At 41.8% G+C, this 24,902-nt stretch overlaps 4 protein-coding genes across 5 annotated transcripts; 2 read left to right on the top strand and 2 right to left on the bottom strand.

Annotated features, from left to right (window-relative positions):
* Window positions 1-497: 497 nt before the first annotated feature.
* LOC102714617 (transcription termination factor MTERF4, chloroplastic) lies at window positions 498-3,364 on the top strand. Of its 2 annotated transcripts, XR_001549709.2 has the most exons (3): window positions 498-2,052; window positions 2,156-2,218; window positions 2,923-3,364. XR_001549709.2 is itself a non-coding variant. In XM_006647956.3 (1 exon), exon 1 carries the CDS (start codon window positions 587-589, stop codon window positions 2,051-2,053), a length of 1,467 nt encoding a protein of 488 aa, XP_006648019.1. In that variant the 5' UTR covers window positions 498-586. The 2 variants fall into 2 exon arrangements, 1 of the variants encoding a protein (XP_006648019.1); XM_006647956.3 differs by lacking the exons at window positions 2,156-2,218; window positions 2,923-3,364 and having other exon boundaries at window positions 498-2,053.
* Window positions 3,365-4,782: 1,418 nt separating this feature from the next.
* LOC102700031 (pectinesterase-like) lies at window positions 4,783-8,777 on the top strand. Its single transcript, XM_040520829.1, has 2 exons — window positions 4,783-5,866; window positions 7,997-8,777. The coding sequence occupies exons 1-2, from the start codon at window positions 4,783-4,785 to the stop codon at window positions 8,674-8,676; spliced, it is 1,764 nt and encodes a 587-aa protein (XP_040376763.1). The 3' UTR covers window positions 8,677-8,777.
* A 17-nt stretch (window positions 8,778-8,794) lies between these two features.
* LOC102714154 lies at window positions 8,795-9,885 on the bottom strand. The gene is made up of 4 exons (XM_040520830.1): window positions 9,572-9,885; window positions 9,356-9,480; window positions 9,109-9,240; window positions 8,795-8,948 (listed from the first exon to the last, which is right to left on the bottom strand). Exons 1-3 carry the CDS (start codon window positions 9,737-9,739, stop codon window positions 9,135-9,137), a joined length of 399 nt encoding a protein of 132 aa, XP_040376764.1. The 5' UTR covers window positions 9,740-9,885; the 3' UTR covers window positions 8,795-8,948; window positions 9,109-9,134.
* A 1,313-nt stretch (window positions 9,886-11,198) lies between these two features.
* LOC102713878 (protein TONSOKU) lies at window positions 11,199-24,293 on the bottom strand. The gene is made up of 20 exons (XM_040520652.1): window positions 24,282-24,293; window positions 18,702-19,499; window positions 18,366-18,542; window positions 18,134-18,225; window positions 17,837-17,935; window positions 17,312-17,751; window positions 17,161-17,198; window positions 16,729-16,986; window positions 16,482-16,629; window positions 15,868-15,987; window positions 14,546-14,646; window positions 14,316-14,439; window positions 14,049-14,161; window positions 13,008-13,119; window positions 12,822-12,926; window positions 12,674-12,740; window positions 12,456-12,576; window positions 12,200-12,370; window positions 11,991-12,108; window positions 11,199-11,901 (listed from the first exon to the last, which is right to left on the bottom strand). Exons 1-20 carry the CDS (start codon window positions 24,291-24,293, stop codon window positions 11,375-11,377), a joined length of 3,741 nt encoding a protein of 1,246 aa, XP_040376586.1. The 3' UTR covers window positions 11,199-11,374.
* Between the last annotated feature and the right edge of the window lie 609 nt (window positions 24,294-24,902).

The raw sequence follows: 24,902 nt of genomic DNA, 5'->3' as shown, positions 1-24,902 counted from the left end.
TTCGGATTTGATTATAAGTGATCCTAAAATCCGGGTGTCCCACCAACAACTATGTACACCGATAGATATAGAGCATCATAATTTAAGAGATAAAAAGTTCAGTTAAGCTAAAGCCAGTCACGCGCCCATGGAAATGCCTTTCGCCCATCCGTACTAAAATGTCTATTCAGAGTGTTTCTGATAGCTGCAACTTAATCTTTAGAAGTCGAAATCTCTCCGAACAAGTGAACAACACATAAGAAACTGACTTCTAATCAGCTATTTCTGCTGATTCTCAGAATTTAACATACACGAACAGGCCAAAGTTACAGCGAAGTTTACTGAATTGCTGCTACTCTGCTCGGCAGGAAGATGCAGTGCTTACTAGTGCAAAATTGCATCAACAAGCACAAGAGTGAAAGGCCCATCAGCAAGGCCTGCACAAAAAGGCCCTGTGATAGCGGGCTCGTATTTATGCACTTTAATTCATAATTTGGGTCAAATTTTGTAGAAATCACCGCACCGACCGAAGCCGCAAACCCCACACCACTCTCCAGCCTCCTCGCCGCCGCCGCCGCCGCCGCCGTGCTCTCCGGCGGCCGCAGCCATGTTCCCGCTCGTCCGCGCGCTGCGGAGACTCGGCCCTGCCGCGGGCGATGGGCGTCCCCTCCTCCTCCTCCTCCCCCTCGCGCCGCTCTCGTCGAAGCCTGCCGCGCCGCCGCCGGAGTACGAGATGCCGTCGGTGACGTGGGGCGTGATCCAGGGGCGCAAGGAGCGGCTCGTCTCCCGCGTGCTCGCGCTCGACTTCCTCCGCTCCGCCGGCGTGTCCGACCCGGCGGGCGAGCTCGAGGCCGTCGAGCTCCCCTCCTCCCTCGAGGTGCTCCAGGAGCGGCTCGACTTCCTCCTCCGCCTCGGCCTCTCCACCGACGACCTCTCCGCCTACCCGCTCCTCCTCGCCTGCTCCCTCCGCAAGAACGTCATCCCCGTCCTCTCCTACCTCGAGAAGCTCGGCGTCACGCGCGCGCGCCTCGCCGCCTTCGTCCGCGCCTACCCCGCGTGCCTTCACGCCTCCGTCGCCGTCGACCTCGCGCCCGTCGTCAAGTCCCTCCGCGGCCTCGACGTCGACCGCCAGGACATCCCCCGCGTCCTCGATCGATACCCTGATATCCTCGGCCTCAAGCCGGATGGCACCATCAGCACCTCCGTCGCGTACCTCGTCGGCATCGTTGGCGTGGCGCCGCGCGACATCGGCCCCATGGTGACGCACTTCCCTTTCTTCCTCGGCATGCGCGTCGGCACTACCATCAAGCCTTTGTGCGACTACATCACTTCTCTTGGGCTGCCAATGCGTATCCTCGCGAGGATTCTCGAGAAGCGGCCATACATTCTTGGCTATGATCTTGAGGAGACGGTCAAACCGAATGTGGAGGCATTGCTCAGCTTTGGCATTCGAAAGGAGATGTTGCCGCTGGTAATTGCACAGTATCCACCCATTCTTGGACTGCCACTGAAAGCGAAGTTGGCGGCCCAGCAGTACTTCTTCAACTTGAAGCTCCAAATTGATCCTGATGGGTTTGCCAGCGCTATTGAGAAATTGCCGCAACTTGTAAGTTTGCATCAGAATATCATACTGAAGCCAGTGGAGTTTCTCCATGGGCGAGCGATTAGTAATGAGGATGTTGCACGGATGGTGGTTCGGTGCCCTCAGATTTTGTTGCTTCGAATTGAGCTCATGAAGAACAGTCTTTACTTCTTCAAGAGCGAAATGAAGCGTCCAATAAGCGAACTGTTAGAATACCCGGAGTATTTTACTTACAGTTTGGAGTCAAGGATCAAGCCACGGTACATGAGAGTTGCATCTAAGGGGATTAGATGCAGCTTGGATTGGTTTCTGAACTGCAGTGATCAGAGGTTTGAGGAAAGGATGAGAGGGGATTTTATTGAGGGCGATGCACCAGGACCTTCCTTTACAATGGGTGGAAAGCTTCAGATGCCAGGCAGCCAGTTAGTATCAGATGATGATAACGAGGAAAGCGAAGATGAGGTGCTATATAGACGAACAGTCATGCTATAGTGAGTGTAATTTCTTTATCCTGTTTTCCTCTGTAAAAGCTGTAGCATTTTAACAGTTTGTGAGCATTCACAAGATAACAGAAATTGTCCGATTTTGTTCCAGATTTGGTGGACTATAATCTCAAAAGTCTTTCATGATGTGCTCCTGACAACATCATCTACACAAGTGAGTTTCAAATGTCTATTTTTACATGTCAAACACTATCTATCATGACCCTGACTGATAACTCAAATAGATGACAAGGGAATAAAGTGTACTTACTGAAACTGGAGTATTCTTCATGCCTGATTAACAATGAGGAACAGACATTTAATCTACTATATTCTGCCCAGCATCAATAGCTACAATATGTTCCAAGTGTTTCCAGCTACTCTAGCAAAGAAGTAGATAATGAAAGGATAATGAAGTTGTAATCAGGAATGTTTGAGTAACACAGTAAGCAAAACCTTTGTTGCAATATCTACTAGATATTCCAAGTGTTTCCAGCTACTCTAATAGGCTTGAAGCAGAGGCGCTATAGCATGGAATTAGATAATACAAGGATGATGAAGTTGTTAGGAATGTTTGCGTAACACAGCAAGCAAAATATTTGCTGCAAAACTAATGAAAAGGGCAGAGTAGGAGATAGATTTGAATCTCCTGCATCAACACACTTTAGGGTCTATCTTTGGGACAGTGAGACTTTCACTTTACAAGTAAGCTTCTCAAGTGAACTGTTATAAGGTATCCTCTGTTATGTCCAGTAGAAAATAGCCATATATTTATAATTATAAATATGAGTATAATCTATAAAATACTTGTATCGTCATTGTCGGTCAATAGCTGCCTGGTTGTTTGCATTTGAAAATTGATATTTGCTAACCGTGCAGGCATCCTCGGGTGCTCAAGTGCAAGACGAAAAAGGCTTTGGCATTTGATGGAGCAATTGCTTCGCAACAACTAAGGTCATTGAAGTGCTGGCCTAAGCAACAGCTCCAAGGGATTAAGATAGCAGACTGCACTCTGACAACCATCGGACTTTGGTTGTGTGCCACTTGAGACGAAATCTGGAGAGTTGTATATCAGTTTTTTTTAAGCAGGAAATCAAAGATTAACTGTATTAGAATGGAGATCATGTGCTAGGGATGAAAATCCTGTTCACTAAAATTTTACTCTAGGACAGTATATGATCCCGCAATAGGATTTAGATTTTTGTAACCTGTAGACAGTTAACTGTTTGTAACTCAAATGCTCAGAGAGCTATTATTGGCTAATTAACTAGCACGACGTACAGGTTAAATTGTTTGCAATATTTCCATACAACCACATTGCAGTGCCTATGGTTTGGTGCCAATCTGAACATGGTTAGAGATAGAAGAACCTATGCTCTGTGCTGGTTTATCAGATGGAGAGTACAACGTAGTGCTGGAAAACAATCTGAACCTGATACCACCTCTACCTGCCCTGGCTATGATAAATGGGAGGGAGTTGAGCTGTCCTTTATGCCTAGGCTCAGCATACCCCAAATGAGCTCTATGCCAGTGACTGTTCAAAGCATTTGTAGGAAAAAGCAACGATGCAGACAGCATCCTTGGCAGAAGTTCGCACAAATCATCATAGATTCTGTGGTAAGCATCAGTGCTATGAGCACTGGTATCTTGTTTCTGAATGCACTTCAGCTCGTGGTGATCTTTATTTCTAATCAGAAACAAAGGTAAACAACCATGATGAGGTTGTTACCTCTAGGACTCTATCTGGGCATCTCTTCTGTTTAGCCGTAGGCGATGTTGACAAATGTTCCTGTAAAATGCAGAAACATGGTTGGACAAATGTTCATCAGATTAGGACCAAGATCACACATCAAGATCAGTCAATCAAGTCATCTGATTAGAGCTCATAACGCATCAAAAAAATTAGGACCATGTGCTAAACCAGATCTTCAGACTATCATACACTAACTGAACAAAAAGCTCCCACGAGCAGAATGTCAGTAAGGACAAGAGGACAGAAACAAATCTTTATCTGCTTTTTTTTTCTCCCTTATTAACCTTTCACTTTTTTCCCTCGTTAGCGTGTACCGTTTCTGTGAGAACATTTACTCCTTTATCCATTAGCCAGGAGTCCAGGACCATTCTTTCCTTTGCTCCATGCTTGTATCTCCAACTCTCCATGTGCTCTGCATTGCCAGATGCCTCCTTGCAAAGCTGATCTTGCAATTGCATTGCCCACAACCCAACCATGCAGTGTTCTATCAACGTGATGAGGATTAGCACACACCTTATCCCTGAAGAGACATGACTAATTATCAGTGATTTTTTTTATCAAGCTTGTGATTTTTTTACATATATTGTTTGATCAAATTTTAATCATGTTTTGCACCAGAAACTTAGGTACTTAACTAGTACTAGTACTTTATTTTTAAAAGCATAAGTTTGATTATACCGCGAGATACTAGTACCGTGAGGTATTAATATCTTCACTCGTACTATCCACCCCACGACCAAGTTAGTACCTCGAGGTACCATGCAATCCTGACCGTTCGATCTATCATCATAAACAATTAGGATTTTAGTACTAGCTTGATCGTGGGGTGGGTAGCACGGGTGAGAATTTCAGCACCTCGTAGTATTATTACCTCGCGGTAAAAAAGAAGGACGGAGCGAAGCTCGTTCACAAAAGTTCCAATGCATTATTGACATCACTAGCAGGGTACCAAGGTCACGGTGCTGATACCTATAAAACCCTTGGTGATGTGCTTGTACATTGCACCCATGCATCATCTACACACGCATCAAGCTAAGGACATGAAAACGCATGGCAGGAGGAGGGTGGCCTCCGTTGCATGGTGCAATGCCATTGGAATGGTGCTAGCTCTAGCGACGCCGGTGGTTTTTGTCACTGCCAACAATGGCGACACGCCGGCGAAGGACAATGTGGCCGTTGTCTCGAGGATTGCTGCCTCGGCGGCCGCCGCGACGGCGGCGCCGGGCGTGAACGTCACGGCCATCTGCATGGCGACGCCGTACCCGCGCGCGTGCGAGACGGCGCTCTCGTCGGCGGCGGCGCGGGGTGCAGCCAAGGACCCGTTCGCGGCGTCCGTACAGTTCGCCATGACCCGGGCCGAGTCGGCGCGCGCGCTGGCGCGTTATCTCTCGTCGTCGTCGCCGCGCCCGCGACGCGTGCCGCCGAGTGGCATGGACGACTGCGCCGAGCTGCTCGACATCAGCCTCGACCAGCTCCGCGACGCTCTCGCCGGCGCCGGGGACGCCGCCGGCGTGACGACGTGGCTCAGCGCGGCGCTGACGAACCAGGGCACGTGCGGCGACAGCCTCGCCGCCGTGCCGGACCGCGCGGCGCGCGACGCCGTGCGCGCGCGCGTCGGCGCGCTCGAGCAGTTCATCGGCACGGCGCTGGCTCTCCACGCCAAGCTCAAGAACGGGAGCGCGATCCTGCCACCACCCTCCTCGCCGGCGCCGGCGCCGGCGCCGCCAAACCTTTCCTCCTTCCCATCCTGGGTCTCCAAACACGACCGCCACCTCCTGTCATCCCCGCCGAGCACCATCACGCCGGACGCCGTGGTAGCCCTGGACGGCAGCGGGACGCACACGAGCATCAGCGACGCGATCGCCGCCGTGACCGCGCCGGTGCACCCCGCGGCGACCGGAGGAGGTCGAAAGGTGATCTACGTGAAGGCCGGGCGGTACGAGGAGAGCGTGAGCATCTCGAGCAAGCAGAAGAACGTGATGCTCCTCGGCGACGGGAAGGGGAAGACGGTCATCTCCGGCCACAAGAGCGTCGCCGGCGGCTACACCACCTACGCTTCCGCCACCGTCGGTGCGTACACTTGTGTTCATCTCCCACTCGATCACGTAGACAACACACGCTGACACGACGCGCCATGGACATGGCCGGAGAGCATACGTCCCTACCAACGTGGCAACGTGGTTTCCAGATATCTTCCATGCAGAGACGCTGCAAAGGACAGTTAAGAGTTCGATCTGGTCGTTAGATGCGCACGCTTTATAGCCTTTAATTATCGCCATCTCATCTCGTCGGTCGGTACCCTTAATCTTAGCCAATTTTTTTTCATAAAAGTATCAAATAGTATATTTGTAAATAAAAAAGTGGTGACTAAAACTTTTATATATGTATTTTTAGAGGTCTAAAAGACAAACCGAAAATAAACTTCGGTGAAAAAAATCTTAAAATTAACTCTCAATGTAAGTTTTAAAATTTAAATTTTGGCTTATAAGCATAAACTTAAGCGAAAAAAATCAGGGTATAAATGCTCGCGATAGGGATGTTGCACTTGTCATTGCCTTTTTCTTTTCTTCCTTTTGTTTTTCCCGGTGTAGTGCTGTAACGCTGGACTTCCATTGTAAGTACATTCCACAAGTAGAAACGTTTCCCTTGTAGTTGATGAAATTCATTTAGTAATGTAGTAATTACAAAGCATGTTTTAATTGACATATTTGGTAAGCCTTTTTTACTTTTTCAATAGAAACTTTTAAATTACGATGTCTTGATGAATACAACTCGTATGTATAGATATTTTTAACATGTAAAGGACTTTGATAATATGATGTCTTTTTAAATATGTATAAAACTTTTGAAAAAGACGAGTGGTCAAAATTTTGAACATAAATAGTACGGGTGTCTGTAAAAAGGAAGAATTAATTATTATGGTAGTGCGCATCATATAATACACATGTTAGAACTTTAGACTAAGGGTGCATTCGGGGAGGGGATGGGACTTGGGAACTTCTCATGTAAAACGGGATGACTTATTGGCCGATGATCAGTTAAGTACTATATTTGTGGGTTATTTAGTAACGATTAAGGTTGAAAAAAAGACTATTATATCCTTTAATAAATGAGTGGTTGATGGGGTGGGTGTAGGTGGATGTAAAATAGGTGAGAATTTATTGATATGATAAGTAATACTATACGAGATGCAAAAATATTTATATTTTTTACAATATGTAAATCCTCCAAATACTTAAATTTTGGAATGAATAGAGTATTAGGTATAAAAACATAAAAAATATATTAATATGATGTTTAAAACAACTTATAGATCTTTTTTTTACAAATTGCACATTGTTTTTCACCAGAAAGCGTACACATTGAAAATAGGGGAGTAGAAGTTGGTAAAGGGTGGAACCAAGCACATCTTAACAATATTTATATTTATGACACCACATTTTCTAAAAGAGCAATTAAAGTCTTTTTATGCTATAATTATATTGTAGATTTCAAAACTTACTAGCCATCCTACTATCCTAGGAAAACTTCATATTTCTCAATCCTACACATACCAATATACCACTAAAAGTCTAGAATTAGGGGGTGGACAGAAAAAAAGAAAGAACCGAACTAACCAAAACTGAATTTTTCGGTCACTAGTTAGGTCACAAGTTAGAACAAACCAAAATAATTTCAATTAATTTGGTTGTAGCTATCGGTTAAAAGAAATAGCCAACCTAACATAAACAACAGTACAACAAAATCCAATAGCCCACAAAGCCCATCAAATCATGCAACTAAAATGTTATGGTTAGAAATATACTTGTGATTTGGTGTCATCTTGTGTTATTGAACAATTAAAAAAGGACATAAAAAAGAGAGGTATTGTTATTTTTTTTTAATTTCTATTATTTTTTGTTGTAACCTCAACTTGTCAAATTTCGGTTACGACTAAAACCAAAACAAAATTGCTCGGACATGACTTTTCTTAAACTAATTTCGGTGTTGATTGTCTGATAACCAAATTTTCTCTATAGCCAAACTAACCGAATGTCCACCCCTAACTAGAATGATCTTCACTTTGTAAAACTCCAATGAACTTATCCTCCACCTTCTCACTTTCTTAAACTCGGATACTATTAAAGTGAATCAGGAACTTTCAGGGCTATATGTCTAAAATTGTGAACTTTCTATGGGGGTTATGCTCTATGCATACAGCTGCAATGGGATCGGGCTTCATAGCCAAGGACCTGACGATCGTGAATAGCGCCGGGCCGGGGAAGGGCCAGGCGGTGGCGCTGCGCGTCGGCGGCGACCTCTCCGTCGTGTACCGGTGCGGCATCGAGGCGTACCAGGACACGCTCTACGTGCACTCCAACCGGCAGTTCTACGCCGCCGACGACATCTCCGGCACGGTGGACTTCATCTTCGGCAACGCGGCGGCGGTGATCCAGGGCTGCGACATCCGGGCCCGGCGGCCCGGCCCGGGCCAGCAGGACACGGTCACGGCCCAGGGCCGGTCCGACCCGAACCAGAACACCGGCATCTCCATCCACCGGTGCCGGATCGCCGCCGCGCCGGACCTCGGCGGCGCGCCGGTGTATCTGGGCCGTCCGTGGCGGAGGTACTCGCGGACGGTCGTGATGGATACGGCCCTGGACCGTTCGATCGCGCCGGCGGGGTGGCTCGAGTGGTCGGGCCAGTTCGGGCTCGCCACGCTCTACTACGGGGAGTACGGCAACACGGGGCCCGGCGCCGTGACACGTCGGCGGGTGACGTGGGGCGGCGTGCACTCGCGCATGTCCACGTCGGACGCCACGAGGTTCACCGTGGCAAACTTTATCGTAGGGGACGCGTGGCTGCCTGGCACTGGAGTGGCCTACACTTCAGGGCTGTAGCTATCAGCTATGTAATGTAAACTGCTCTCTGTATCGTCTGATTAATTAAAAATCCTGGAGCTAAATGGTGAGGATGAATGAACGATATGAACTTGCCGTGACAATAAACTGGTCATTAATTTATTTGCTTCACATGTGTTTCTTGATGTTATGCATGTCCCAGTCTCCCAGGTTATAATATCTAGCTCTAGATGTGTTGAGATCAATTGGGATGCTTCTTTATGCATATAGGATTCTACTCCAATTTGAATCCATCACGGCAACGTGTTGCACTGTAAATGATCACACAAGATCAGTTGATAGTTGATACTTGAGACGAACAATATTTCACCTCACTTATCAGCAAGAAATGATTGTTGTGACTGTAAATGACATGGCATGGCAGGAAGAAGAGAGTTTCAGCTTATTCGTGTAGCTATTCTTAGCCCTTACATGTCTGAAATTTCAGAAATCTCGTTTCAGAACTTCCTCTTCTTTTCCTTCTTGGGCTGCTGAAAATCGATGTCTTCGAAAACTCGAAGCGTCGACAGCTCGATGAAATCGGTGACCTGAACACCCATAGGCCTGCATCCCACAATCAACAGCACGATATCAAGTTCGATCAGAAAATATAGAAGGCTACCAAATTACAAAAAAAAAAGGAAAGAACTGGCAAATGAAGCAAGTGTTTTACTAGTACCATGGGAAGCAGGCCTTCTCGGGTAGCCGCATGCCAAGCCTTGGCCCTTCATCGAACCCTTCACAGATCACCTCCCCCTTGTCATCTCTGTAGCATACCACTCCTCTCACCTGGTCTTCAAACACCTGAACAATCACACAACAGCAGATTCTTGTGTAAAAAAACATGAGGCATTTTTAGCAGCAAAAGATGCATCAGCCAGGTGTGTTTGCTTACCATCTTGACAGGTGCTGCAGGCTGGGGTAGGTGTGCATTGCTGGAGCTGCAGCTGTGCACTCGAGCTCTGATGAACCTGATCATGGCTGCCTTCCTTGTGCCAAATCTTGGGGTGGCAATGGAGGAAGAAGGGTGATGGGAAGAGCTCCTTGACGCCATTTGGTTCATGGCTTTGCTTGTTTTGGAAGGAGAATGGGTGGTGGTGAACTAGTTGCACAGAGGGCAAGCTTTTCAATGATAGATCCATTGGATTTTGACCTGGTGGTGCCGAGTGTATTATTGGGGGTTTCTATTGGTCTGTTTGATGATGCTGAGCAAGATGGCAATTTTTATATGCTATGTTGCTATATCCACAAGTGATGCTCAACAAATTGAAGATTTGTGGTCACTTTATTTCATTGTGCATCCTCTCTGGTGGGCATTCATTCTATTTTTGGCTTTTGCTATGCTTATAAACTAAAATTTAAATTTTTAATCTTAAATTTAGAGTTGATTTTAAGGTTTTTTTATTGTAGTTTATTTTTCAGCTTTTGCTTTTAGATCGCTACGAACACGTATATAAAAGTTTATTGCAAATTATTTTCCATTTGGTTTTTTCTTTTAATATGCCAAAAGATGACCATGTAACATGCTTACGGGCTCATTGGCAAATGAAAAAAAACAAACTATAGCAAAAGATGGTTCAAAGATTGACCTGACATATTGGTGTGAGCAATTTTGCACAAACCTTGTAGTGTTCATTTAGCAGTGTTCTTTTGTTAGAAAGTAATCACGCGGCTTATCTTATCTCCTTTTGGTTTGTGGGGCCAGCTGTCCCATCATGGACATTATCCTCCGTTATTAACGCCACTCTCCAATTTGGAGAACCGACAGAGCCTTATCAGGTGATGTGGTACACAACAGATAGATTTATTTTGATTACTAATAGTGTACGACTGGGCATCCATGTTGTCGTTTTACGCACTAATGTAGTTGATGTCATCATGAACACTAACATGGAAACATTACCATGTATATTTTATTTATAAATAAGTGCATATATGGCTGTAAACAGAAGTAAACGATAATCATAAGCAGGTAGGAGCCACATTACTTCCTCTGCCTTTTTATTTAACACCATTAACTTTTAAATTTACATTTAAATCATTTATCTTATTTAAAAATTTATATAATTATTAATTATTTTGTTATGGTTTGATTTATAACTAAAGAAACTTTAAGAACAACTTATAATCTTACATATTCATAAAACAAAGAATAAAATAAAATAGTCAAACATAAATACAAAAGTCAATGACATCAAATAAGGTTTTGTTTAGTTGACAAAATTTTTTACCAAAAAGGTCATATCAAACGTTTAACCGGATGTCGGAAGAAATTTTCGAACGTAAATAAAAAAATAAATTTCAGATTCCGCCTAGAAACCACGAGACGAATATTTTGAGTCTAATTAATCTGCCATTAACACATGTTGGTTACTATAGTACTTATGACTAATCATGTTCTAATTAAGCTCAAAAGATTCGTCTCACGGTAATTAGTTTTAATGTTCATGTATATTTAATGCTTTATTTAGGTGTTCAAAGATTCGATGTGATGTTTTTAGGAAAAGTTTTTAGGAACCAAATATACGCTAAAAAAACGGAGTAATTTTATTTACACCAGAAAATCAGCATAATTACACCTCTGCTGAAACGCAAGTTACTACCGAGTCATATCTCCGTTTCGACGTTAATTTACTGTGGTAGTAATTATATTACCAGGGAGCAACTCTAACCTGGTGCTTGGGGAGGTCGTCCAGGTTTACATTTGCAAATCTCTTCTGCAGCAGGGTTTCAGACCGCAGCACATCATCCCATCCACCGAAAAATGCATCACCTCCTTGGCGACATGTTTCCGAGCGATTCCATCGCCTCTCGGGCCAGAACCCCAAGCAAAATACAGCGACTGTATGTCCTCTTCTGACAACCCATTACGGCTGAGATCGAGCAACTTCAGTTGCTTCGCAGAAACGATGGCTTCTGCGAGTTCTTGGATGGAATGACAGCCGGAATAGGAGTTTCTCTGGCATGAACTTGCACAGCTCGTATCGGGGCCGGGTGCTGCACGGGGTTCCTCATTGCCTGCTGCTTCGTCTTCGCTATCTGGTACCTCCATCTTGTCAAGGTCTACGCGTCCCAGGGCTACATCATTATTTGCTTCAGCATTGGTACGTTGATTTTGGTCAGTACCGGGTGAAACATCCTGGACGTCTTCGTCATAGTGCAATGTTCTCTGTAGTGCCAAGTTCGTGTTCTCAGCCATCCGTAGTTCCTCCAATTGATCATTTTCTGAAAGTAGCACAAGGCTATTGAGGTTGATGGATAAACTTTCATACTTCTGTTTTTTTAATATATAATATATAATAGCTGTTCCTCACCTGCTACTGCTAGAATAATGTACACGATACCAGCAAGCCCAAGATTGCATCTATCAAGGGTGAGAGATCTGAGACTGCATTGGGAATTCGCAAGCAATGCCACAATAGCATCACATACCTGCACCATACGGCGTAAGCCAACTGATCAAGGTTACCAGAATGTGTATAGGTACATCAAGGATCAAGCCATTCGAGAATAGGAAGGGAACCTCTAGGCCGAAAGAATTTCCTCCAAGGTTCAAGTCAACTATATTAATTTGGGAAAGATTTGTACAGACTTGAGAGAAATCATGAGTTGTAAGCCCACAGTTGGACAAATCCAATCTCAGTAATTCTTGTGATGCACAAGATAGTGCCTCGGTAAGTTTAGTTGCCCCTCCCTACAAAAGAAAAGCTTCATATATAAGAAGAATGTTGCCTGTGTATAATCTGAAAATACTAACCATGCACAGTACGCAGACTCACTGATCCAATGTTAGTTCCACCAAGCAGAAATCCTGATAAGCATGAGGATTGTGCAAGTAAACACAGCTTATCAACCATCAGTTTATTCAGTTTTATACCAGTCAGACTTAACTCTGAAAACCTGCAGTTATGACTTATGAGATATATGGCTGATCCATTATTTCACCACACATATATGCTTCATAGTTATCAACAATAACTGAATAAAGTTTGAGAACCTTTTCAGAGATGCAAGTTTGGAGAGAAGGTTAAACATTGTATTCCCAGAAACTGGATTGTTTTTTCCTGTCAAAAACATTTGAATAAGAATGCTTGTACATGAAACAGATAGTTTTCAATTATGCAGAGCAGGAGTAACAAAAGTACCTAAGGAGAGATGTGAAAGGACAGACCCTTCATGTAGCGCATCTGCCATCTTCTGAACTGTTCTTGATGTGATAGAACACTGCTCGACATTCAAGCTGTACAGTGCTGTTACGAAATTTAATCAAAACACACAATCTATAAGAGGAAACTTAAGGGTGAAAGGGTAAAAACACAGAAGGTGCCAACCTTTGCACTTTTGTAGGACTGTGAAAAGGTAAGAACCACATGCATCTGTGAGACGATTCCCAGACAGATTAAGCACTTCCAATCGATCAGTCATAACAGCACATTCGCATATCTGAACCAGTAAATAAGGAGCAAAAATAACTTCAGAATTTTGATCCTAAAACAAATAGGGGCTTGAAAGCAAGACAGCTTATTTTGGTATATTTGCCATCATCTGTAGTTGTGATAGGCACTGATAGAAAACAAGTTAGATTTGCAGGGTATCTTTCTAATATGAATATCCACTTGGGTATCAGTATAGTAAGTTGCTCTGGTTAAGGCATCAACTGCCAATTTCATCGGAGTATGGAATTGGAATAATCCAAATGGTCTCAGTAAGTATTTAACAAGACCATAGAGATTTGAGAGTAAGAGGACCATCCAATCCCAATGCAAAAACCAACCAGCACTAGCTAAGAGCATATCCCCGGTTGAGTCTAAGGTGATTAATGGACTATGGCTTTTAGTGATCTAAATTTCTCAAACAGTAAGACCAAAGAGATAAGTTATAAAAATTAAATTCGTTCTGGATTGGCTTCTGCCAGTAACTAAGAGTAATGACTGTCTGTAGTTAACTGTTCAAAAGGTTTTCGCACTTGCACGTTGCAAGTGTGCAAGGTTCTCAACTGATCAACAGCAGAGTTAGTTCGTCAAAATATATCATGATTATAATGTAGAAAATTCCTTGGACGCCTTGCAATATAATTCCAGTGGATAGAACATATAGTTAGAATACATGTTTTTGCCTCATCATTGTAAAAATGAAGATCTCACCCCAAAAAAAGTCCTTGCTGAGATAATTGCTTTCAGAGTTATACGCAAAAGCATCCTGGGCAGCCAGTGCTCATGGCAGTTGTCAAGAGTCAAGTTATTCTTTTAAAAGAGGAGGTGACTCATTTTAATGTGCAAATTATGCATGCAGGATGTCATACCACAGCTATCAGAATCAGAAGTAACCTGTGGTTTCACTTTGAGGAACAGGTTTATGGGATAGTAAATGACCTGAAATAAAGCAGTTGGACCAAATCGATTACAATGTAAATCCAGTGTCAAGCCACCATATGTTTGGCTTGATGAAGAAAATATTTGTTGAAGCCTCTCAATTGTTTGGTTTCCTGCAGTTTGTGGACATAACAGTTTAGCCACTATGAGAGATTAGAAGGATTGGTATTGAACTTGAACTGGCTTTTTTGATGCCACCAAATCAATGGAACATGTATTAACTAACACAAACTAAGAGAAGAAAGGGAGATACTGGAAAAGGCATACCTAGCATATTATGGGAAAGATCCAACACAGCTATTGTCTTATGTAATCTTAAAGCATCAAGAAAAGGTGTGATCGACAGGTCTTGGAGTCCACAATCAGACACAATAACTTCGTCTTCAGAGACCTTTCAAAGAATAGAAATGCATGAATACCTTTGACTATGCAAAGTTAAGAAGCCACTTTATAACATTGTCAGCAAAATATGAATGATACAAATATAACAAACTTACTTCAAGATTATATAATTTCTTAAGGAGCTTCTTATTTGGCGCTTCAGACAACTTTGTGCAGAAATCAACATACAATTTCATCAACCGCTTTGGCACCCAATCTTCATTATAAGCATTGTATATTAGATGATGTATAACTATAGGAAATATGGACATCACACTTCAGTGTGACGCGTTAGAACGGAAGAAAAATGTATCCATGAAACCAAGCGCCTATATATGGAGTTTAGTACTTCCTCCGTCTCAAAATATAGCTACTTTTAGGATTCAAAATTGTCTCAAAATACAACTACTTCACCTACCTCATCTCAACAAATCACAATCTTCTCACATTTAATTTGTTCACCACTTCGCCTACTTTCTCACCTCAACCAATGACAAGAATTTCTCACATAAATCTTATTTCCTCCCCAAAAAAGGGCATGAGCGGTTATATTTTGAGACAAAGGGAGTAGTCAATACAGACATAAAGTGGTAGTGCTATCACCTTACGGAAAACACAAAGATAATGCAAAACAAATAGTAGCAACTACTCCAATACTTGATTTTGAGCAGAGAAGCTGAAAGCATCAATTATTGATTTCCTGAGGAGCTTGTTTTGGAGAAGATTTGATGCGAAAATTAGCTATTATAGTATTTGGTTTGCGCAGCAAACCATCATGATTTATCCCTTTTTACTAGTAATCAGCATTTTATGCAATGATAGGAAGGACTCTAAAGCTAAGATAAACAGTAGTTTGCCAAAGATTTTGCTATGCTATTTATTGGGCGGTCACCACTTCTGAATCCCAATGCACTACCTCCATCCCAAAATAAGATCACTTTTAGCTCAAAATGTTCAAAACAAGGCAGGCAGTTAAAAGACCAAAGTACCCCTCATTATTAGTAAAATAGTATGGTGGGTAGTTAGATAATGGTTGGTAAAGGATATTAAAGGAATAGCGCGCATTGATTTTTGGATAGAGGTAGGTAAGGGAAGAAAAGTGAACTTATTTTGGGACAAATGGTAGAAGCTAAAAGTGATGTTATTTTGGGATGGAGGGGGTAGTAAATTTTCTCTTTAATGCAATGATATCCAAACCTTCCATGAATCACCTAACAAAAAAAGAATCCTACTGTAGTATGGAAGTAGCATGAAGGATAAACCACACATATATTATATTGTACTCCGCAATCAATGACCTGGTGTCCTTCGATGTGTAACAACATATCACATGTTATCAACAAAGATCTTATAGCATTGATGAAATAATAGCAGTTGTAAGAACATAGATGAGTATTAACGTAAAAAATAAACACAGATGAGTACAGGGCAACCATACCATCAATAATAACATCAATGCACTTCTGTTCAGAGGCAAGTTGATCAATATAATCTCGTGAGGCTGTGTCATCTAGTACCTTCCCACAATACTTGAGTTCACCAATAATAGGCAACAAACCTAGAAAAGGAAGATAAATGTAAGTTCCTACAGCAAGAAAAAAAGTCGTTCCCCAGTAATTTGAAACTGCACATCCCGGCTAAAACTAATATGAAACTGCAAGTAACAGGAACTAAGCCAGCACAATTTTGTGTACTGCATCACATTACCCATGCATGTATAGACATAGCTGAAGTAATCACGGAGTAAACCCCATATTCCCCTAAACATAACTACGTAAGAGCTCATGAAAAAAGGATGACACTTTCTACATTCTTTCAACAATTAATACTATACAGTAATTATAATGACCTGGAAATAGCTTCATAAGTTCACAATTCTCCTGCCCATATTTAAATAAAAATGCAGAACTATGTTTTGTTTTACTGATGAGAACAGCGACAGCAAAGTAACCGAATTGTGAATTTGATACCAATTCTCATGATAAAAAGTAACTCATAGTTATTAAGTGGACACACCATGTAATTTACTGAAACTAAGAAAGAGAGGCAAACCTTTTGACCTCTTCTCATCAGGAATCTGAAGATAGTACACGCATGCCACTTCAACTTTAAGAGACTCAATGCTAAAGGCACCCTCACATGTACATGAATTTGCATCCAAGTAAACCAAATGTTCACCAATTTTGAACACCCAGAACTTCTGCAGTAAGGATCGTTTTAATAGGAACATAGCAACGTGAAAGAACGGTCTGTACATGTTTTTCGTCAGCACAGGAAAACAGGATTGGAGAAAACTTACGTGATCAGCATCTGAGGAATGAACGCCAGCAGCATTTTGACCTTGCGGGTGACTGTTTGCTGCAGGTGTACCAACCTTGGATCCACTTGCTGCTGGTTTGGACACAGACAACTTCCTTATGCTAGAAGCTCCTAGATCTGGAGCATCATCACCATGACGAACGGGACTACCTGATTTGAATGAACATATACTTTCCTCAGGAGGACACGGGGTGCAGACACTGTCTACTTCTCTGGTCTCAGTGGGATGAGAGGTATGCTGCAGATGAACACTGATTATCAGTTTCCAGTGTATTGCAACAAAAATAACAAGCTTGTTATAACCTCACCAGCATCTAATGGAACAAATGAGAACAAATTGATGACATGAAAATTATACATATATCAAATTCCTATCAATAACAAAGCTTTGAGGGACTAAGATTTGTATAACCTGATTTCTGTTGCTGGTTGCTGCATTAGTTATTCGCTCTGTTGGACATCGAAAAGATTTATCACAAAATTAGAAGAAAATATTTTACACTCCAGTGGCTACTACTGAAAGTATGAGTGTGCTCATGAGTCAAGACTCAAGAGGCATGTACCTGAGGTAGACAAACTATCTGCTCGACCAGTAAATGCTCTTTTTGACTGATAAATTTCGGGACTTTCTTCAGCTTCATCATCTGATATGACCACACGGACACGCTTTCGACCAGAATGGTTGCTACATGATTTACTTAAAACTTCTTTAGTGCCCTCATCCATGCCACGTAACCCATCAACATTCTTGGGTATACTGTGGTTAGATGTTTTGGTCTTAGATGGCCTACTTTTATGAAGAAGTGAGGCAAGAACAACATCATCGTCAGATTCCTCAGAAATATTATTTGCAACGTTTGCATCATTGTCCTCTGTATCAAACATATTGTCGGATACACCGCCATCTTCGCTTTCAGTTTCTGAGCAATAGTCACTAACTGTATCCCTTGCTGCATGTTGATCCAATGCTCTCTTCAGGTTGACTATTTTTTGCTGCAGTTTCCTGACGTTAAAAGGTATATTTTAAAACAGGTTTGAAACTTTGAATAAGTACTTTATTTGTGCAGCGTATGTCGTCAGTGGCTTACTTTGCTTCTTCAATATTATCAAATCTGATCATGTGACTGTAATGCATGTTTTCAAGCGCATCTAGTTGCACATTTGACAGGTCACCTTCCACAGCAATTCTGAATAACATTGAGAAGCAGGTATCAGAATCGAAAGGTGCAATCAAAACGCCCCAATGGCCATAATAAGTTATATACACTCACTAGAGGTCTAGAACTATTACAAGATAGATCACACGAGCATGGATGAAGGACAATATTATGACATGACACTACAACATTAATATGCATTAAAAGAGCAAGAGATAGAGACAGTGCCTGTATGCTTCTTCATATGCTTGCAATGCACCAGCCCAGTCACCACAAGAATCGAGAACATTCCCAATGTTCACTTTTGCTAGTGCTTGACCCTAAAATTGCACATATCTAAGGTGAGAATGATTTCAAACTGGAAGCTCCAAAGGAGCGCCAGGAGGAAGTTAGTCTTATTACTAGGTAGAAAGCATGCCACGTGGCAGCATGTCATGAATTTAGGGACATGTAATCTGACCTCCAAATTTCCAATTGATCGATACATGTTCCAGCTTTTCATGCACCATTTACGAGCTTTGCTGAAGTTCCTGAGCTTTTGGTAAGATTCTCCTATGACCAAAAGAGAGTTGCTCTGTTTTTCCTTGTCATGGAGTTCATTTGCAACCCTCTTTTGCGCTTTAGAAAATTCCTTGAGCTGGACAACAAATAGATTACATGAGAATGAGACATGTGTGCTTTAATCACGCCTCAGTTGTTGGGGTTATTTTTATGCATGTTGGTTTTTCATTTTGGTTGTTCCATAAACATTAATATTTGTGGCTAAAGATCAAATACTTAGTTACCCTTCACTTACTTTTGACCATGCAGTTATCATGCTTGCCTTCTCCATAAGATTATCCAGCCAAGCATACTGCTCAAGGAGGAGCTTCCTCTCTTTAGATGTTCCACGAGCATTAGAAGTATCTCTGACAAGCTTTTTCAGCTTCTGCTCATCTGCCTTCATTTCCTCAAGTACTTTGGCTGCTTTGGTAACAGTTTCAATATTCTGATGGATTTGATCCATTAGTGCATCCTCATCTTCTAAGCACTTCATTATTTGAAGAGCTTTATTGTAGCAAAGCTTTGCATCTTCATACTTTTGAACACGGGAATGCACCTCCCCCAGATTTATAAATCCCTTTGCCTCACCTTGAGTATGACGTATTTTTCTACATATCTCTATGTCCTTCTCAATATGGCCCTTGGCTCTATTCCAATTGCGTAGTTCGATATAAACGTTACCTAGATTATGATGGAGCCTACTGCGAGCATCATCATATTGGTGTACCTCTTCATCCTCACATATCTTCAGACCCTGAATAAGTAACTTCTCAGCTTCTTCATAGTTATCAAGTTCTAGTTCAAGCATCCCCATATTATTGTACGCATCAATAAGCTCCTTTAGGAAGAGGGCCTTCTGAGATGAGGAATTTTCCTTTAGAACCCTTGCCAGCTTCATGGATGATTTGAAATATTTCTTGGCATTCCGCATGGCACTGTGGTCATTTTCAGATTTTAGAAGGATTTCATAGTAAGTTCTACCAAGCTGGGTGCTAGCTCTCTGCTGTTCAACAAGGTCATCAGCCTCCTTGGCAAGTTGTAAGTGCTTCTTCTGTGAAGCATCAAGATGTCAAATAAAAAAGGAAATATGACTTCATGTAGTAAAAAACAGACAGCTATTTTGGGTAACAAAAAGCTTCTGGTGAATATTAGACAAATAGCCAACAGACAAAATTAAACAGAAGATCAGGCACTTGAACTATGAGTTGAGTGAGCTAATTACTCCAAATGATCGAATTTGAACAGGACTACTGGAAAGTATGTAACAGGAACTGGGTATACTCAATGCATGCCCCTTAGCCCCAAGATATTTACAGCTCAACACTAGTCACACCCAAACACATAACAATAAAAAGTGTTGTATAGTCCAGCAAATTATCCAACCGTTTTGTATATTGCAACAAGCAAAATTCCACTCTAAGTTTGCATAAAGCATATGATCAAATTATATGCAGATTAATCTGATACTCAACCTAGCTAAATGAAATTGATTGGCTTGTCTTCAGTCAACCCTACTAAAAATATAATCTGATACTCAACTAAACATTCAAATACATGATCATTCAGGTAAAGATGCAACACCAAATGGTCCAAAGCATAGTGAGCATTCAGATGAGAAACTTATCTCTGATAAATTGGTTTCTACGGCCTAGCTTGACACTTACACACGTAAAAAATCATTGCAGATACACTATCAAATGGGACAAAACATAGCGCAGGATGGTACTACCAACAATTTGTTTGCCAACAAAAAAAATTCTACAGCATAACCTATTGCACCTGCCTCTAAACAGTCACGCATCAGAAAATCTGAACTGATCATATGCCTGATGAGAATGGAAGGGGCGCGTGGTGGGGGATCGTGGTAACCTGGTAGGTGAGGGCCTCCGAGAAGTTGCCGAGGCGGAGGTGGACCTCGCCGAGCGACTGGCAGGAGGGGAGGAGGTGGCGCTGGGGGAGGTGCTTGACGGAGACCTCGTAGTCGATCCGCAGCCACCGGAGCGCCTCCACGTACTCCCCCCGGCGCTTGTGGATGTCGCCGATGACGTTCGCCCACCGCGCCTCCTCCTCCCGGTTCCCCTCCGCCACCGCCTCCCGGTGCCCCCGCTTCGCCGCCTTCAGCTCCTCCTCCTCCTCCTTCTTCCACCGTACCCCGCCGCCGCGCCCCATCGCCGCCGACGCTAGGGCTCCAGCTCCCGCCTGGTTCCCCCTACTTTCTCTCGTGCGGGTTTGGGGGATTTCGGGTGGGCGCAAAATGGAAGCGAATTCTCCCGCCAAAATATTCGGGAGGCACCGGAAAGCGCCGCCTTGTTGGGCTGTGTTTCTGCGTGGGCCTTCGGATAAATCATAACGTGGGCTTCAAGTTAATTGGGACTTCTATGTTTTGGGCCCATAGGAGAAGCCCTCTGAATGGGATCGCTCCAGTCATTCCGGAGGGTTTGTGAGAAGAGATGTCTCAAATTGATCATTAAAACCAAACTTTAAAAATTAGACTAGAAAATATATTTTCAACAGATTACCAAATGTATTTTTAATATTTACTCATGTCTAAAATTACTTTAATTCTATTCTAAATTTAGGGCAAAAATATGGGTTTCTAATACAGGTTATTCATTTTTAGATTTCTATTGAAGGAGTGTGTAATTTTTATGCCTAATATTTTTTAGATAAACCCAATATAAATTTTTTGATAGTAAAATATTAACATTCTCTTAGATATGCTCTTACCAGTTCTATTAATATATTCATGTATTACAACGAGTCTTTACGACTGATAATGATTTTATAGGCCCATAGGGTTACAGAGACTTTTTTAAAAAATCATTTGATTTTTTCATGGTTGGTGTGGAAGTGTTGTTTTTTTTTAATGTGTATGTGGATAAGAGGATGACGAATCTCCTTTTAAGTAGCATAGATAAAAATGAAAAATTATATAACTTATTTTTTTATAACAACGACGAACACATTGTTTTTCAATCTCCTCGAAGTAGTTTCAAATTCTCGAGGCAGTGCAGTCTAGCTTTGTCGTAGCCGCCACAGGAGCGGATGAAACCAAAGCCAAACGAACCTGTACTTCTTCACCTGCGCTCGCCGCCGGACCGCCCGCACCATGTCTCTCCAGACGAATGGAGAGGGATCGAGAGATCCATACTGTACGGGGCCAACCAAGCATGCAATGCAACCGGTCCTGACTGCGTTCGTGGGGTGGGGTAAGTTGACTTACCGTCACGACAAACGTAGTAATAGATTAGTATATGATTAATTAATTATTAAAAAATATAAAATAAATTAATATGATTTTTAAATAACTTTTCTATAGAAATTTTTTATAAAAAATATAATGTTTAGCTGTTCGAAAAGCGCACGCGCAAAAAAACGAGGGTGATAAGTTAACTTAGAGGGGTGAAGAAAGCAGCCCTGGCCATAGTAGTAGCAGCAGCGCTCTTCTTTTTAGCTGGGAGTTGAAAAATTCTAAGGACAAAGGATATTTTGATTTTTTAAATTAAAAAATATATTTTTATAAAAGTGAAACGATAAACTAATATTTGAAAAAGATTATAAGAAACTTGTCATTTAGCAAATTTAAAAATATACTCCCTTTGTTAAATACTGCAAAAATATATAGTTATATTTATATTCATCTATCCACCAATAGATGTATTATATATGTTTAGTTATTAGTATTACTAAGGGTCCATCTATTGATCAGTCGACTGACTTTTTTAAAGCAATCGGTCGATTGGCGTGAGCCATCCGATCTCATCTCAGCGTTTGCATGTATGCAAAACTCTGATATATGCGCCAATCATAACTTAGATCCAATGGCTAGGACGATCGACTGACGAAAACTCAAATTTTCAAACGATCGAGGAATAGCAAAAGCGTATTACTAATATAGATGTAAACAATGTTTTTACGTCAAAAGCTGAAAAAGAAAAGGCTGTGCAAGAACGCAGCCGTGAAGAGATGGAGCTCGCGCGCCCGCGGCGCCGGAGCTGCCGCTTTTTCACCGGGCGCGGCGGCCACGCGTACGTTGCAGCCGCTGATGGCGCCGGCACGGCGTGGCATGCACGCGTGCTTTGCGCGATTGCGGCTTTGCTCCCCTCTCCACGCGCACTTCCCTAAGCCTCGGCGACTCGTCGTAGTCATGTTGCGTTGCGTGATCCCGTGTTAGATTTGTCCATCGGTCTATCGGCATCGCCATGTGGTCGCCTACCGCCGTAATAAACAGAATGTACTAGTATGCGCTATGCAGTGTCGGCGACGACGATGCAACTGATTTTTCATCTTTTGCCGTGTCGCGGAGGAGTTTTTACATTTTACAGAGAAATTAACCCGCGTGTACTTACAGTAGCTGATACTGTATATACACTACCATACATTGCAATGCTTCACAGTAGCTGCGCTGTGCATATAATTGCTGTACTTTATGGAATACTAAATGGTCGAGTTAAAAGTTGCTAACACTGTGCCAGCTACATTTCATTGTTGATATTTTATGAAAGCTTGTTTGATTGTTATTGTAACGTAAACAATCAAATTAATTACTGCAAGGTTAAAAATTATTTCAAAAATATAAGATGAACTTCTGTATATTCTTATCCCTCTTGTTTTTCGCGTACACGCTTTTCGAACGGCTAAACGGTGTATTTTTTACAAAAATTTTCTATAAAAAAATTGTTTTAAAAAATCGTATTAATCTAGTTTATATCTTTAATAATTAATTAATTAATTATACACTAATCTTTTTCGTGCCGAGATAAGTTAACCTACCCTTTTCTAACACGAACGTGGCATAAGATTATTACAAAGCTGTGCCCACTTTAAAAGGCGCGACAAAGAGATCTAACGCATGCATCAGTGCGACTCTGCAAGTTGTCAAATAAATATGAGCCCTATCCCCTTTGTTAACCCAGTGATCTCGCTAGGTTCTTTCGCCCGCTCTCTGTCAAAAATGAAGGGCCCCTGAGTTTAGATGTCGACGCCGCCAGCCAGCCGGCTTCTGCCTCCCTCCTGCCAAACGCCAGCTAATTTGGTTGCTAGCCTAAAGCTTACTAGTTATAAAGTTATATTATTGTTAAACATATAATTATTATATCGGCTATAAGGTTTACTATAATTTTTATCTCTTATCTCTTTCTCTTATCTTTACATTTAAAACATTTTTTAAGTTGATGTATAGATGGCTCTAGTATGAGAGACAACCCCACTTCTTTTTCATTATCTCTTTTCTCCACATTATCTTATAGCCAACTTACCATTATACTTGTTCTAAGAATTAGCTGCACAAGTTTCGATTACTTCCCTGGTCATTGGCCAAAACGCGAAATAATTAACCACTCGATTTTTATGTTCTGCAGCTACCAGCAAGCGGCTGCTTCATGATGCTAATTAACCAGAAATAAGGAGGAAATTGTTCATGATTTATGTAGTCAGATGTATGGATCAGTGATGACCACGACATGCTGGTTGCTGGCTCAGTGGCTCCAGTTTTTTTTTTTTGGACACACGTTACAAACGAAGGCGAATATTCGTATACACGTGTTCACTCTCACCCCTGTAAATATACATATAGAGATGACTTTTTGGCTTTTTTAAAAAAAGTTTAATGGTATATTTGTAAACGAAAAAAGACTTTTAATACAATTTTTTATATACGTGTTATTAACTATATAAATGTCAAGGCTGGAAATTAAATTATAATAAAAACTTCAAAATCAACTCTTCAATTATAAAATTCATATTTTGAGTTATAAACATGAACGAAAGAAATGGACGGATACACGTATATTTATGTATATTTATATGAGAACCTTAAAAAAGCAGTTAATACGTGCCTCGCCATGGGCGCTATAATCACTTAAGGAACAATTAACCACAAATATAAGCGCTTGTAGCATAGGGTTTACACCCAAGTGAACATGTTCGACGGTATAGGAAATTTAACCAAATAAGCTTTGTTGGCTCATGAATTGCTCGATGCTATCATAGACAACAAAACCGGATTCAATGCCATGTCTATAAAAATTGGCACACTTAGGGTGAGTTTGAGAGTAAGAGATGAAAAATAAATCGAATGGAACACAAGGTGTGTTGTTAGTAAATAATAAATTAAGAACTAGTTATTACAATTGCGAAAAATAGATAAAACTGTTACGAAACTGTTAGTTGGAAATATTTAGAAAACGTACAGTTTAACATTTCAGGAAATCTTCGACGTTTCTCCTTGAATCAATTGCAAAGTACGGTCACTTACACGTTTAGAATGAGTCATTTCACGAGACATCAATAAGCTATTTTTTCGTACCTCTTAAAATAAAGAGATCTGCTCCGGTCCAATAAAAAATGTCTCGATGTACCGGTAATTTGAGGTACCAAATCATTTATTATCATTAAATCTAGCTGAGTAGGATGTGCGCTGTTAGATCCAACGATCAGAAACGATTTGGTACCG

This window comes from Oryza brachyantha, chromosome 2 (assembly GCF_000231095.2).
Source record: "Oryza brachyantha chromosome 2, ObraRS2, whole genome shotgun sequence".
NCBI classification, from domain to species: Eukaryota; Viridiplantae; Streptophyta; class Magnoliopsida; order Poales; family Poaceae; genus Oryza; species Oryza brachyantha.
This window is presented reverse-complemented; position numbering and strand designations above follow the sequence as displayed.